Raw genomic sequence first — 16631 nt, 5'->3', positions numbered from 1 at the left:
ATCATAAGCAGTGTGGGTGGATTTCAGAAGCTGTTTGACCAGTGGAGGCAGAGCAGAGACAGTCATAGCTTTCCCCAGTCAAGTAGACTGTAGCACATTCAAAGTCCTGGAAAGCTTTAGCTAGCTCCTCTGAAATGATCTACTGTTCAGCTTTGAGGTCTAGGTGGTGTTTACCTCTTTGTGTTACTGTTGGGTCAGATAGAGTTGCAGTCATTGACCATCTTTATTCCAGGAGGTGAGTTATCATATAATAAGTGCGCTTCCACCTGATGGGACATCTTGGACAACTTTGTGCTCCTGGGTCCCCATCTGTTTCTGCTTGGTCTCCAGCTTGCTTGAAGCCAGTTCACTTCGTTTAAAGTGCTCTGCAAGACACCTTGCTGCTCCATGATCTTTACTGATCTGAGGGTGTTTCAGTGCATTATTGATCACCAACTGCAAAAGTGTGGCCTGCACAGCAGACAGACATCCACCCATGTTTTTCCTGCAACATGTTAGCAGCAAGGGTGACATTGGAGCCATTGTCATGAACAACTGCCACAATTTTGCTTGGAGGGATCTCAAACTTTTCCACAGCCTACTCGATCCATGTGGCGATGTTTGTCCTAGTGTGTTGTTCTTCTAATGGCATAGTTGTGAGGCTGAGGCTAATGAGCTTCCAATCATCACTTATAAAGTGGCAAGTGATGCCAAGGTAAGCCTCTGTGGCAACACTGGTCCAGGCATCAGCTGTTAGGGCAATGTTGTTCTTGGCTAATTTAAGAAGTTTTAATCTGCGCAGTGGTAGCGCTGCTGCCTCGCAGTTAGGAGACCCGGGTTCGCTTCCCGGGTTCTCCCTGCGTGGAGTTTGCAGATTCTCCTCGTGTCTGTGAGGGTTTCCTCCCACAATCCAAAGACATGCAGGTTAGGTGGATTGGCGATTCTAAATTGGCCCTAGTGTGTCCTGTGGTGTTTGTGTGTGTGTCCTGTGGTGGGTTGGCACCCTGCCCAGGATTGATTCCTGCCTTGTGCCCTGTGTTGGCTGGGATTGGCTCCAGCAAACCCCCGTGACCCTGTGTTCGGATTCAGCGGGTTGGAAAATGGATGGATGGATGTATAATCTGAGTAATAGCAGATTCATACTTTTCTTCAATTAGCTTTGTAAAATGAGTTCTGGCGGGTAAGGTGTAGCCTGGGTGAAATGGTGTTGATCATCTGCTTGAAGCCCTGATCTTCAACCATAGATATAGGTCACATGTCATGGACAATCGTGTTCAGGATGCTTTCTATAAACACTTCAGCCATTTGAGCAGTGTAAGAGCCTTTCTTCAGGATAAACTCATCTACACGCCTTTGCTTAGTACCACTGAAACATAAAGAGCAACAGAGAAAGATGTTTTAATCCTCACACTCTGAATGAAAAGTGTTGTAGTTTAGCACATTGTGTACTATATTATGCCAAAATAAAAAAAAATAACAGACTAAAATATGTAACAAGCTAATCACTGATATGCTCCAAAACACAAGTTACCTAACGTTAGTTAGAGATGGCTTACTATTCATATGAACTCAAATATTATAAGAAAAAAGAAGAAAAATAAAAACTAGGACGGCTCAGCTACTCCTATTCACTCGTTTACTATAGCTCCAAATACGTTAGCAAACATAACTGAAATTCTATTCACTAAACCCTTAAACCGGCTAGAGTCGGTTTCCAGTGCAATTTGGAAGCATGCCGAAGCCGAGTATATGCGGCGACGTACATTCATTGAACTCCGCAACCAGCTATATTTGCTTCACAGACTAATTTGCCAGCACACTGGAGCTGATTAGTCAAGGCCGTATATTCGTTGAGCAGCCTGCTCACAAACAGTGCTGGCCCAGGCAGAACTGCAGCCCCACTCTCTCTGGGTTTCAGCCTCTGCACTAGACGAGCCTGCAATCATCAGCGTTCGTTTGCGTGCAGCCAGTTCCAGCTCAGTTGGCTTGGTGATTTACTGAATCAATGGCGTCAATTGCACCTTGAACATATAATAGATTATTGCAGTAGTTTTTTAATAGTTTTTAAAGTTCATTTGCAGTGTTTAAATTGATCGGTGTTGCAGTAATTGTGATGCACTTTGTGTGAAAAAAATACGTGTTCCATTAAAATTTCACATATTCTTTGTGGATTGTGATATTTACTTAAAAATTGCAGCTAAAAATTATTCGGTGTCCAGGGATGCATTAACCCCCCCAAGTATGTGGCGATTTAAGGGTTAACTATCATTGTCGAAACCTTAATATACACATTATAGTACAAACATGTTAATATGTGACACTAACTTTACTCGCTAAAACTTACCTCTCGAGACGGTGGAATCACATCTCCAAGATGCTGGCGTTTCAGATGCTCATGCATCGCGGTGGTGCTGCCGTGCAAAGAAAGCTCTGCTTTACATAATCTGCATTCAACTGTTTTTTTCTTTTTCGGTGAAGTGTCCCACACTTTAGAAAGTTTCTGTCTCGATTTTTTTTTTCCATCTCCTTCCCCCTTCTGTATCCGACTCGCCATTGCAACCACGTTTATTTTCCTCTATGTTCTTCTCCTCAGACGTTCTTCGTTGGTAGGACTGTTTGCAGTCTTGACAAACAATAACAAATGATAATGCCCCCAGATGTTCATGTAGTGCATTGCAGTTACAAAAACCAACGTGGTTCTTTGTGACTGGAGCCCCTTTTGAAGGTTCTGTTAATTGCGCCGACAATTTAAAAAAAAAAAAAAGAAAAAAAATCCACGTTGACGATTTTTTGTAGTCGACCTTGTCAACTAATCGTTGCAGCCCTATCAATCACAAAGCTCGCTTACATTCACTCACACAGGGCTTATTTAGATGTAACAATCTTACTTGGGGAGAATGTGCAGATTTCAAACAGACCACGGGTGTGGGATTCAAACCCACCATGTTGGATTTATAAGGGAATATTGCTAACAACTACATCGGTGTGCTACTCTCTACTAGATTTTATAGAGAAAACTGCTGCAGTGGCAAAATTGTTTTTTCAGACATGTGAAACACTTGTTTCTAAGCAATTGTGTCGTCTACATGCGAGCGCTGGCTTAAACCAGTCAGTGACCACAGTTTGGCCATTGGTTGGGATTTGGAAGGTGGGCATAGTTGGTGTAATGGAAGCAAAACTAATTGGAAATATTATGCCTCTAGTACACCACCTGACACTCGACTACTTGTTGCTTTTTATCATTGAGTGTTTTCCTGTTTTCTTTTTGACTACAAATTCACCATAAGGGTTCTAGTCAACTTTTTATAATTAAGTCCAAGCAGTATTTTACTCAGTGCTTCCTTCTTTAAGCCATTCCAATAAGTAGTTTTCTTAAGTTTTTAATAATAGTTTTTGGGATTTGATTCAAAGAATTGGTGCTTTTTCAACTGAAAACATAAACATAATTAGACCAGGAAATCTTAAGACTTTTTAATATCCTAATCAGTTTACGTATGTATATGTGTGAATGTATTTTGTTTTGCTTTTTATATGTATTCTTTTTCAGTGGAATAATTGACTTGCTGTATCTGCCTTTTTAAACTGACTGTAGGGTCCATTCACGTGAATTTTGTTTGTTCTAACCCTTTAACACCTGACATTGAATTTGTTTTTATCATTAGCCATGTCACATAATGTAATAAATAATGTGCATTTTGCAAATGGGACCGTTTCCAATTTTCTCTTTTTTATTCTTTCCATTAGGTGACACACTATAAGCAGTATCCTCCCAATACAAGTAAGGTATATTCATACTTTGAATGTCGTGAAAAGAAGACTGAAGACCTGAAAGCTAGAAAAGTTAAATATGAGGAAACTGTATTTTATGGCTTGCAGTATATTCTGCATAAATACTTAAAAGGTATTTTCTATGTATTATTTCAGAAGTTTTGGTTCAATTTTTTTTCTGTGTAGTAAGGGTTTGATTTTTAGCAAGCATTTTTTACATTTCAAGCTATATTGGTTAATAAAACATTAAAAGTTCTGGGTATACAAATCTCTTTAATACTCTGGTTATCAGTATACATTGTTGTATTGGTTTTGTGATTCAGTTTTTAATAGTATCTCTTGTTTGTTTTGTTTTTATGACACTTATTTGTTGTGGACCTAAAATGGTTGAAATACTTTTCCAAAATGTTTACTTAAATTTGTATTTTTGAAGTGTTTTTTTTGTAATTGCTGTACTTTTGTTTAAAAACTTCATTTAATTGTGGGAATGAGGAGGCTTATTGTTGCATGCTAGTAGTTATCATGGCTGTGTATAACAAGAAATGCCCCCAAAGCATGCTGAAATTATTTTTCTAAAAGCTGTAATTATATACTGTACTTGGCAGTAATTACCAACTTGGTTAAAATTTGGTGTGATATATGGAGACTTTTGAAGGTGGCTGGTTCAGTTCCTGCATGTAACTCATTGTGCAGTCACTTAACCTTCCAGTCCTTCAACTGTCAGTCAGTCATTTTCTAACCCACTTAGTCCTGAACAGGGTCACGGGTACCTAACAAAAACCCTCTAAAATAGTAGTAGTGTATTGTGATCTTAATAGCCACCTCAGATAAAAATATGAGCTAAATGTAAAATAATAAAAAATACATTTATACCTTGAGTCTTACTAAAACTCAGTAAAATCTGCTTGATGGTCCCTATAATTACCAAAAAACTTTGTTATACAGAATAAATAATATAAGCCTTCATACATTCATCAGGTAAAGTTGTGACATCTGACAAAATACAGGAAGCAAAGGAAGTCTACAGAGAACATTTCCAAGATGATGTTTTTAATGAGAAGGGATGGAACTACATTTTAGAGGTAGAACTGCTTTATGTTTTTTTAATAATAGTTGAATGACATGGTTAAGTGAAGCTGATAATGATCAAAATAAGCTTCAAGAAGCAAATTAAGATATAAAGCACAGTTATGTACAGGGTTTGTTTCATAACGTTTTTATTATTGTATTTCCACCTGTAGTAATTTCACAATAATAGTAATTCTTGATTACATTATTGCAGAAATATGATGGCCATCTTCCCATTGAAATTAAAGCTGTCCCTGAAGGTAGTGTTATTCCACGAGGCAATGTACTCTTCACGGTTGAGAGCACTGACCCTGAGTGCTACTGGTTAACCAATTGGGTTGAGGTGCGTATGATGATGATGATTATTATTATTTTTTCCTTAAGTTAATTTTCTAAATTGTGGAGCCACTATGGATATGAAGCTATGTAGTTTGGACAAGTCGCTACTGATAATCTGGTATTTGGTTTAAACATCGAGATATTCAGATCTAATTTTTAACTAGATGTTTTTTGGCAGGTTCATGGACTGAGTATAACAGAGTTTGTTTTTACCTTATGGTAAAATTGCATTGATTCTTAAAACAGAGCTTTATTAGCTATGGTCCATTTTCTTTACTTGACTGTCACTACTTTTGCATTTTTGCTTTTGCAACAAATTAGCATTTGTTGTTAAGTCTTCAAGAGGCTGCAGCAATATCATGGTTGGAGTTTCATAAAGAATGCATCCAGCTGTTTCAAATAATCAAATTAATCCAAGCCATATAAAATTACTCATCAGAGGCTATCCATCTATGGATATCCACCTTCCGAGCCAGTGTCAAAACAGCATATTACACAATTTAATATTTCCATGTACCACTTATCTTTTTCTATTGCATTGAGCTAAATACATTTTATTCTCTATAATGCCATAGTTCATTTCAAATATAAATATAAAATATGGTGTCCATATTTTTTTAATAGAATACACATGCTTTTTTAGTTCCATTAACAGGACATCCAATGGTGCAAATTAATTTTGTTACATTGTCCACCATATGAAGCTTGATAAACCTGTAGAAGAGGTGGTCTAAGTTAGTACACATCTCTGTTCTCCTTCTCGGAATCCCAAGAAGCACACAGCAACAGCACTTGATCTACTAGTTTGCAGCTCTAGGACACACACTGCATCAGTGCTAAACCCAAAAGTTAGTCTTGTTCCCATATATACATTATGTATTAAGACCAGATAACAATGGGATCAGCCCCAGCTCATAGCACACTGCAGCTAACCTAAACGATTTTCTCTCATTTTGCATGAAAACATGATTTTTTTTTTTCTCCTTTTCTCTTAAGTCATCACTACACCAACTACATAGGGAACGTAACAGTGTTAAATACTGTCATTTTTGGGTGAAAATGTAAAATTATGTTGGGTAAAGGAAAGTTCAGACTAATCAGAAAGGCTTATAAACCTTTCCAAAGGTCTAGAGTTGCAGTTTACAAATGATGATGATGATTACTACACAACTGTAGAGCTAACATGGAAAGTTAATTGGCTGCAAGAATACTTTACATAAAGGAAAAACCATTAAAGTAGATGCTTGGCTTTGTTTGAGTAACAGCATTCACACTCAAAAGTATTACAAAGTGTTAAAAACCTGCCATGTGTCAACAGTTTTGGAAGATGTTACTTTTGAAAATAATTTGGTTACATTACTCATTACCTCCAAAAAATGTAACGAAATGTGAAGTGTCAGGAGATTTAAGTAACTTTGCAACGATTGCACCCAAACAAAACATTATCTGCTGGAAAGAGAGAGCAGAAGGATTCAAAAGAAGACAAAACTTGAGTAAACGGGATATGAGAGGAGAGGACAGAAGAAACTTTGACGCAGTTCTCCAAAAGGCTGGAACTTAGGACATTCCCAATACATATGTTTAATGTGGGGGGGTTTAGAAAATGAAAGAGAACAAAAGGCTCATTCCAAAGGCCTATAGCAAACCATTTACATGGAGTGATATGCAGGTGATGTGCAAATTTTAATTGCATGTGCTGATGGTTAGAAAAAGGATTAGAAAAAGGATAAGAAAAAGGAATGTACAGCCACGAGAGAAAACAGTGCTGTATGGTACTGTGCCATCCCCACCCCCCTCTTTGAATCTGTCTGAGCTAACCCCACAACTACCCCAAAAGTAACCTGACAAAACCCCCTCTATCAACTGAGAGTCATATTAAAAAAACACTCAAATAAAGCATATACTTGCATAGGTACACAACCTCCCCACCCTAAGCCCTTCTCCAGTTGCCGATCCTATGAAACAGCAGGCACAAGGCTGCCCACCTCCTCCTGCTCACACACACACAAAAAAAAAACCTTGCAGAATTGCCAAACCTGTTCTTGGGCAGTGTTCAGTATATGGATGTTGTTGTGATTGTTTTATCAGAATGTAAACAAATAAAAAAAAAAAACTTTGTAGAAGTAAGTTTATGAATTAATGAAAGGACTACTTCATCCAAAAGTGTTTTTTTTTTTTTAATATATAAAGTTTGTAGTATTAACTGAGAAAAAGAGTATTAAATCATCTGTTTACAAGGGGAACAGATAGCTGTAATAAAGTTCCTTCTATAATTGGCTCTAACTTGTGGATAGCGGGGTCCAATAAGGAACAGCAAGCAATAGTAAAATGAAAAATCTCCACTTAACTCTTGCGTAATCTGTATGTCGGTTATCTAGTTGTATCCTTACAATATCCAAAACACATGCATTTTTATACTAAAGTATTGTTAAATACCTTCACAAAATCAAGGTACTGCATGAAAGTGAACCACGTTCAAATGGGAGTGAATTGAATTGAAGACAAAACTCTTGATCAATGAATGAGGAGGAAGGCCACTGTATATGCTGTCTGTGTATTCGGTGGCTTGTCTGTGGTTGTTTTTTCTCTCGATTGGGCTCATGTTCAATAAACCTGACAGACAGAGGTTTATTAGTTTATCTTGTTGCCTTTATTATAAACACAATTTTAAAAAGAAACTCTCTTTAGTGACTAATACAAACATTATCTGAAATGGTAGACTCTCCACATCTGAGATATGTCTCTTCCACAAATATAATCCTCATTTCTTATGGTTTCTAATGTGCTGTAACAATGGCTGAAAAGTGTTAAGAGAACTGGAGTGTGGCCAAGTATTGCCATGGCAGGGGCAATATTTGGCCTGTTTTATATCACAGCCTTTAATAGTCTTAGCTGTTAGAACCTCTAAGAACATGTTTAAATGGTACTTTTTGTGTGATTTTTCTGTTTGATTGCAGACAATACTTGTTCAGATCTGGTACCCAATTACAGTTGCTACTAATTCTAGAGAACAGAAGAAAATACTGGCAAAGTATCTAATGAAAACCTCTGGAAATTTAAATGGCCTTGAGTATAAACTACATGATTTTGGATACAGAGGAGTCTCATCCCAAGAGGTAAGCATTTTAATATAATTGTTACGATATTGGGAATTTTTGAGAATATGATTTGCTCACATTATTTTATTGTTGAAATGTTTGTACTTCTTCAGTTTTTTAATTATGCAAATTAAGAAACAACTGTTTTATTTTTGAGGATGCCAGTGAAATTGTCTGCCCTTTTTAACTGAAACATGGTGCTCATGCTCTGCAGCAGTAAACAAGAGTAGTTTAGCTTTCTGTGTGAGATGTATTTTAAACTTCAGAATAACTGAGTTGATTGAACGAATTTAATAAAGTCTGAAGTTTTAATATGGCATCTACTTTCAAAATTGTTTGAAATGTTAATTGGTTGGATTCTAACCAAACACACCAAAACATAGTCATGGGTATTTGTTACAAACTGGGGTAATAGGATCATTTCTATGAGTATTGGTATCACTATTGGTTTAGGGAACAAGTTGCTGCAGTTCACGCTTTGCTTCCCTGTCAAATCTCTCTTAGACATTTTCTTAAGTAACAGATACATTTTACATCTTCTAAACAACTTTAATCTTCACATAAACATAGTGGATTTGGGATAAGTAAAGAAAAAAACATTTTGTATTTTTTGGGAGAATAATAATAATTGTCAGTCATAGTCCCTAAGACATCTTTTGGTCTGCACTGGTATTAATGTCTTATTTTTATAATTTTTAAACAGTTTAAAAATAGAAAGTAATAACCTCAGTTCTATCACCATTTTTTGACTTGTGTAACTAAATGCCTGGAAACTTCAGGTAACAAGTACTAAGGATAATTTCAAATTTGTGTTAATCAGTAGCTACCACTTTAAGTAGTAAATCTAAACATTGGCTGCATATACTGTCATTTGAAACATAAAGCCTCAGCATTTGCTGCCAAGCATTTGGAAGGTGATGCTATAAATGAGTAAAGCATTTATAAATAAATTACCAAAACTAAAAATTTATAGTACCATTGTCTCTATTAGGTATGCTAGTAAATATATTTTCTGGGAGAATGCAACCATCTAAATTTTGTAAATCACCGTAAACTAAACTGCATGCTAAAAGTTGCAAAAAATACTTTTATATACCAATCTAAAATTAAATGTGTCACGTGTATTTTTAGACATGGTTACAATTAAGTATTTAAACATTCTAGTGATGCTTGGAAATTTAAACATTCAGTGAAGAAAGCAGTATTTTGGTAGTACTCTATTTTCATGCTTATGTAACATTTTTACTTAAAGTATACTTTTTGTTTTACCTTGACTTTTTAATGTGGATATTTTTTTTCCATTTTTTATTTATTTTTTTTGTTTTTTGTGCGAGTTACTTTTTATAAAGTTTATATAACTTTTAAGATTTATTTTTGTGGGCTCTGGAGAAAACAAGTTGGGCTGAAAAATAAATGTGCTTCCTGTATTTCTTTGTGTCTAGCTGACAAACTTTTGCTCCCAATACAATTGTCGAATACTTATTATTTGAACTGAAATGTAACTATATTCTAAAATGGATTGCATCAGATGGCAAAATCGTATCATGTTCTGCTGATCACACTTTAGTAAGAAATGATTCTGCATAGTGGTGATATAAAAGGAAAGCCTGTGATATATGTGACACTTACTAAGTTTACTAAGCTTACTAATTACTGCTGTTGATCTTGACTTGCACTGCCAAAGTTTAAAATTAATTTCATAAGCCGTTGGCTTCGCGGTTACAATTTTACATTAAAAAAACATGTTCTTTTTAAAATTCTCTATTATTATTTACCAGTAACGTCTTTTTGCAGATAAGTGTATGTCATTAATTTAGCAGTATAATTATTTATAGAGTACCATCCATCAGCATGCAATGTATTTTAAATTTCCATTAGTTTAATAATATTATCTTTTTGCTGATTTAATTTTTTGATTTGGAGGATTATTTAAGGCAGACAGATCATCATGTAGACTCAACTGTTAAACATGCTGTCATAAAAACAAATGGCAATGAAAGTTGATATATTTGATCAAATGTCTTAACTGTTCTGATGGCATTTCCCAATCAGTGGGCACGGCCGACCCTGGACAAAAACCAGTGCCCTCCACTTCATTACTCTGATCGTGCCAGATTCACAGTGGCAGCGTTACAGTTGGATATCGCGGGCATTCCTGGATAACCTCTCTGATCCCTGACTCTAATACTTCTACAATCGTGCTCAATTCACAGAGGGGATCAAACACTAACCGGTGGTAGTCTTAAACAAACTGACATTAAAAAACTGGGTCATGATAACACAAAGGTTGGGAAACACTGTATGCAGAAAATTTAATAAATTTGTAGTATTTAAAGTCAAATCTTGTCATTTGAAATATGCTAAATAGTTTTAAGGACTCCTGGCTGCATCTGTAAGCATCTGGACAATTGGAGAGTGTTAAAGTGTGTTTTTTTACACCAAGCTAATAACTCAACAAGTAACCCATCACATTCCCAAGCAATGTTTTAGACTGCCCTGATTTAACAATGCATTTATTTATTTTAAATATGTCCACTCAAGCATGTGTTTCATTGCTGAAAAAGAGACTAAAATTAGATTTTAAATGACAGTTAGTGCTTGAAAGACTTTATAACACATTTCACACTAACCTTGTCTTTCACTGTCATTCTTGCAGAGTCTTTTTATCTTATTTGGCATCTTCTCTTACCTTAATGCCTCTCCGTTTCTGCATTTACAAATGGTCCTCATTCTCCTTCCCTGATCACATGTGCTGTCTTTTCCTTTCTTAATCTCTATCAACAGCTTTAAACAAACCGTCAATTATTTTAGGTGTGGCAATGCCTGAAACAGACAGCCCATGGTCAGCTTTAAAATATTACATTTCTTTAAAGATAGCAAGGCTCGCATTCAGTAATTTATCATCTCATCTTCCCATCTGCTTTTCTTCATCTCGGATATATATAGGCAAATTTACAAAATTAGTTATTTTATGGTATTCATCAATTTTCTTTCTTCTACTTCTGGCTGCTCTCGTTAGGGCTTGCCACAACGGATCATCTCTTTCCATATCTCCCTGTCCTCTGCATCTTGCTGTATTACACCCATCGCTTGCATGTCCTCTCTCACCACATCCATAAAAACTTTTGCTGACCCTCTAATGTACTCATTTCTAATTCTATCCATCCTCGTCACACCCAATACAAATCTTTGCATCTTTAACTCTGCCACCTCCACTTCTGTCTCCTGCTTTCTGGTCCGTGCCACCATCTACAGCTCATATAACAGTTAGTCTCACTACTGTCCTGTAGAGCTTCCCTTTCACTCTTGCTGATACCCATTGTGGACCACCAGGCTGGCGCCACTGCCTCCACCTGACACAGACAAGCATGGGACACAAGTGTAAGGCACACACTGATTTTTACCTCGTGGGGAAAATGCTTTCTCCCATTTCCCACAAGTCTAGCACAGTCCAAAGCATAAGTACTGCACAACACAATTCTTTTCTCTTGTTCTTTTCTTTTTCTCCTCCACTCCTCCTGGCAAGCTTTCTCTTTCTCCATCCCAACTCTGGCTCACAGAGTAGTGTCAGTTGGCCCCTTTTATAGTGCACCCTGACATGCCGGGTGTGGCAGAAGAGCTGCCCATAAGGGCTTAGCCAGTCCTGCTGCAGCACCCCCTGGTGGCGCCCACTGATCCCAACAGGGCTGCACCAAACTCCAACACTGATGGAGCCCTGCAGGAGTCCGAGGCACTGCTGCAGCCTAGGGGGTTGCCACCTAGTGCTCCAGGGGAGGTAATGTTCCGGACACACTTGCTCCCCTGGTCCTACCAGCGTGGTGGCGTTCTGGCGGGGCAAGAGCCCTGGCCGCATGCTACACAATCTACCACACATCTTTACTAATGTAGTCAAATATTGGTGATTATTAATAAAATACTGTAATAAGTCTTCTGCTCTGTTAAAGTATACTGCTCAAAAAAATTAAAGGAACACTTTTTAATTAGAATATAGCATCAAGTCAATGAAACTTCTGGGCTATTGATCTGGTCAGTTAAGTAGCAGAGAGGGTTGTCAATCAGTTTCAGCTGCTTTGGTGTTAATGAAATTAACAACTGGTGCACTAGAGGGGCAACGATGAGACAACCCTCAAAGCAGGAATGGTTTAACAGGTGGAGGCCATTGACATTTTTCCCTCTTCATCTGTTCTGACTGTTTTTTCACTAGTTTTGCATATGGCTACAGTCAGTGTCACTATTGGTAGCATGAGGAGATACCTGGACCCTACAGACGTTGCACAGGCAGTCCAACTTCTCCAGGATAGCACATCAATACGTGCCATTGCCAGAAGGTTTGCTGTGTCGCTCAGTACAATCTTAAGGGCATGGAGGAGATTCCAGGAGACAGGCAGTTACTCTAGTTTAGTTGAGTTGGACAAAGCTATAGAAGGTCCATAATCCATCAGCAGGACCGGTATCTGCTACTTTGGGCAAGGAGGAACAAGATGAGCATTGCCAGAGCCCTACAGAATTACCTCCAGCAGGCCACTGGTGTGAATGTCTCTGACCAAACATTCAGAAACAGACTTCATGAGGGTGGCCTGAGGGCCCGACATCATCTAGTGGGCCCTGTGCTAACTGTCTGTCACCGTGGGGCTTGATTGGCATTTGCCATAGAATATCAGAATTGACAGGTCCACCACTGGCGCCCTGTGTTTTTCACAGATGAAAGCAGGTTCAACCTGAGCACATGTGACAGACATGAAAGGGGCTGGAAAAGCCATGGAGAATGTTATACTGCCTGTAACATCGTTCAGCATGACCGGTTTTGTGGTGGGTCAGTGATGGTCTGGGGAGGCATATCCATGGAGGGAGACACAGATCTCTACAGGCTAGACAATGGCACCTTGGCTGCCATTAGGTATTGGAGTGAAATCATGGGACCCATTGTCAGACACTATGCTGGTGCAGTGGGTCCTGGGTTCCTCCTGGTACATGACAATGCCCGGCCTCATGTGGCGAGAGAATGCAGGCAGTTCCTGGAGGATGAAGGAATTGATACCGTTGACTGGCCCCCATGCTCGCCTGACCTAAATCCAATTGACACCGGGACATTGTTTTTGGTCCAGTCGACCCCGCCAGGTTGCACCTCATACTGTCCAGGAGCTCAGTGGTGCTCTGGTCCAGATCTGGGAGGAGATCCCCCAGGACACCATCTGTCGTCTCATTAGAAGTGACGTTGTCAGGCATGCATACAAGCATGTGGGGGCCATACAAACTACTGAGTATGATTTTGAGTTGCTGCAATGAAATTTCGACAAAATGGACTCGCCTGCCGCATCATTTTTTCACTTTGATTTTCAGGGTGTCTTTGAATTCAGCCCTCTGTAGGTTGACAAGTTCCATTTCCATCAAACGATATGGCATCCTTTCATTCCTAACACATTACCCAGTATCATGTCGGTAGAGATATCCAGCATGATTTTTTTCCCATTGAGATCTGATGTGTTTTCAAAGTGTTCCTTTAATTTTTTTGAGCAGTTTATTATCCACTCTTTAAGGATAAAAAAAAAAATTATTTTAATGTAGTTGCATAGTGTAAGTTTCCCCTTGACAAGATTTATAAATAAGAGTAAGGAAAAGCACATAGTGTATGTGTGAAGTACTCAGATGAACTGAGATTTAAATGGTTACTTAGGCCTTGCCGGTTTTTGAACTTTTCAGCTGTTATAATTTTGTAGAGAGCTCCTCCTAAAGTTTTCTTTGCCTGGAAAAGCCTATAGTCACTAGAGTTGTCACATTGAATTTCACTAGCCAAGTATAGTGTGTGTACACAGGTGCATCTCAACAAATTAAAATATCATCGAAAAGTTGAATTTATTTCAGTAATTCAAAAAGTGAGACTTGTATATCATATAGATTCATTACACACAGAGTGATATATTTCAAGTGTTTTATTTCTTTTCATTTTCCAAAGTATATTGGATAGCGGGTTTGTACAAGCATCAACAAAATCTTACACAAACTTTCATCTTAAATCACAAGCTCTTAGTTCACTTTCAATTGTGGTTTAATGAGCTGCAGAATTTGCCTGACCCTGCCTCTGTTCTTTGATTCTGTGATGTTCCTGAGATTTGAAGTGTTAATTTATGTGTCCTTGAGGGTCCTGTCTGTGTGTTGGTAGGCGTTGAAGAATTATTGATCATCTCATTCACAGTACTTCTTGGCCAACTGCTCAGCCCTACTAACTTTGGCTTTTGGATGGCTCAGTTGTTTCAGTTGTCTGACACTTCATAAAGGTGACAGTTGAAGTAATTCAAACAAAACCACAATCTGCTTTGTGTGTGCTCGACTTGCAAAATGTGAATTGAAGAACTTAGCTATAAAAACTACACTTGATTTAATGCGTGTAGCTACATCAATGCAGCAAATGTCCTTTTTTTTTTAATTTGGTGTGTGATAAATGGTTTGAATTAAAATTGCGAAATTAGTACAAAACTTGCAATTCTTTTTTTATATGGAAATTATATTTTCATGTGTGAATTCTGTAATTTCCTTCATGATTTTTATAGCCTTGTCCTACTTTGTAAGAATCTATTATCTTTAGTGTCAAGCCCACAGCCAATTGCTTGCAGAAACCAAAGGTTGCAAAGAGTAAAATGATAGAATTGGAGTGCCTAAATATTAATTTCAGCAATTATTAATAATTTAAGGTCTTGTTATCAAATCAAGTTTTGAAGCCTGAAAAGTATTAATGAATATATTAGTACAGTGCCGAAACTTTACAATTGCCTTGTGTTCAATGTGTTTTTCACTTCTGTTAAACTTGGCAAGTAATTTGTAATTTTGCAGTCAAAGTATACAGAAGTATGGCAAGTTTTGATTTGTTCTCAGCAGAGATTGTGTTAACAGACTTTCATTTAAATATTGTAGTAAAATATGCGATTTCACTAAGAATACCCAAACATTTGTATGTCTGTTGTGTTGGATTTTTTTTTGGCTGTTTTATGTTAGTTTTATCATATAAGACATTTTGCTAACATTATAAACTATAAAGGATGTATACTTTTATTGTGCACATTTAGAGATGTTTACTTTCTTTCCATATTGTGCATCTCTGCTCTGCATTTATTTTTATACTTTGTAATAAACCTTATGATGCCCTAATGAAATATTACTAAAAGGAATGTGTAACTTGCCCTCTATCCATCCATCCCATGCTGAGCACAAGATGCTGTCCAAGAAGGATTGAGTATAGAGCAGGAGACAGTCTTGAAAGCAAAGAAGACTATTATAGGGCATACTCACTCATACAGGGTCAGTATAGAATCGCTAGTTAATTTAACACCAGTTATTGAGATGTGGAAGTAAAACTGGATTACCTTGTGAAAGACACAGACACATTCAGACGTTGAAGGAATTTACATACAAATGACTACTGATGATGGGGGGGTCGGGCGTTGATACTAGGCAATGGCATTTTGATTATGAAATATTATGCATGACCAAATATAAATTCAAAAGTCAGCTTAAGAGAAACGATTGGAATGTTGTTACTTTCCTACTTTTTATAATGTTGAAGTAAATTGTGTTCCTAAGTTACATGTGGACCAATTTTGTTGTTTTTAACTTTTAGACAGCAGGGATTGGTGCATCTGCTCATTTGGTGAATTTTAAAGGAACGGATACTGTTGCTGGAATTGGTGTAGTAAAGAAATACTATGGAACAAAGGACCCAGTGCCTGGATTTTCTGTTCCAGCAGCAGAACACAGGTAAGTTAACATCTCAAGGATGAAACGGTTTTTAAACTACCATATATATATTCACGTATAAGTCGGGTCTTGAAACCCAAAAATGCAATCATAAAATCAGACCCCAACTTATACGCCCATTCAAAAACACAACACTTAAATTTTATTTATTTATTTTGTACATCTTCTTGCTTCCTCCAATCTCGCATCAGTTTCTCAGATGCATTGAATTTTGTTGCAGCAGCGCAGTTACCAATTTCTTTCGCCACTTCAACTACTTTTTTAATTTAAATCCAGCTCGATATATTCTTCTGATCAAGCACTTCGTTGTAGATAAGGGATGCTCTTACGATAAAGGTGTATGAAGGTGCGAGATACAAAAAACACAAAACGGTGCAAACGTCACTTCGGAATAGTTTGGGTATTACTGTGTGGTCACATAGGGGAAAAAAAAAAAGGGCAGTGTGTTCCGTTGTTACTATCTCAGGTGGGTGTTAGCATATCCATAATCTCCTGTACCAATAGCGTGAGTTTTTCTCATTTGACTTATACGACCAACATCATAAAATGCCGGAAATTATATGGTAAAATCAAGCCTTGACTTATCCACGGAAAAACTTAAACACGAGTATATATGATAATTATATGAAA

General features: G+C 37.5%; 1 protein-coding gene across 1 annotated transcript in view; it reads left to right on the top strand.

Annotated features, from left to right (window-relative positions):
* nampt1 (nicotinamide phosphoribosyltransferase 1) overlaps positions 1 to 16631 on the top strand; it is a 50942-nt gene that overhangs the window by 8804 nt on the left and 25507 nt on the right. Inside the window, exons 2-6 of the mRNA XM_039761189.1 lie at positions 3724 to 3880; positions 4726 to 4829; positions 5030 to 5158; positions 8112 to 8270; positions 15865 to 16001. Coding sequence (XP_039617123.1) covers positions 3724 to 3880; positions 4726 to 4829; positions 5030 to 5158; positions 8112 to 8270; positions 15865 to 16001 — 686 coding nt within the window. The remainder of the gene's footprint in view (positions 1 to 3723; positions 3881 to 4725; positions 4830 to 5029; positions 5159 to 8111; positions 8271 to 15864; positions 16002 to 16631) is intronic.

This window comes from Polypterus senegalus, chromosome 8 (genome assembly GCF_016835505.1).
Source record: "Polypterus senegalus isolate Bchr_013 chromosome 8, ASM1683550v1, whole genome shotgun sequence".
NCBI lineage: Eukaryota > Metazoa > Chordata > Cladistia > Polypteriformes > Polypteridae > Polypterus > Polypterus senegalus.
Note: the sequence above shows the minus strand (reverse complement) of the source record. Positions and strands in the feature narration are given on the sequence as shown.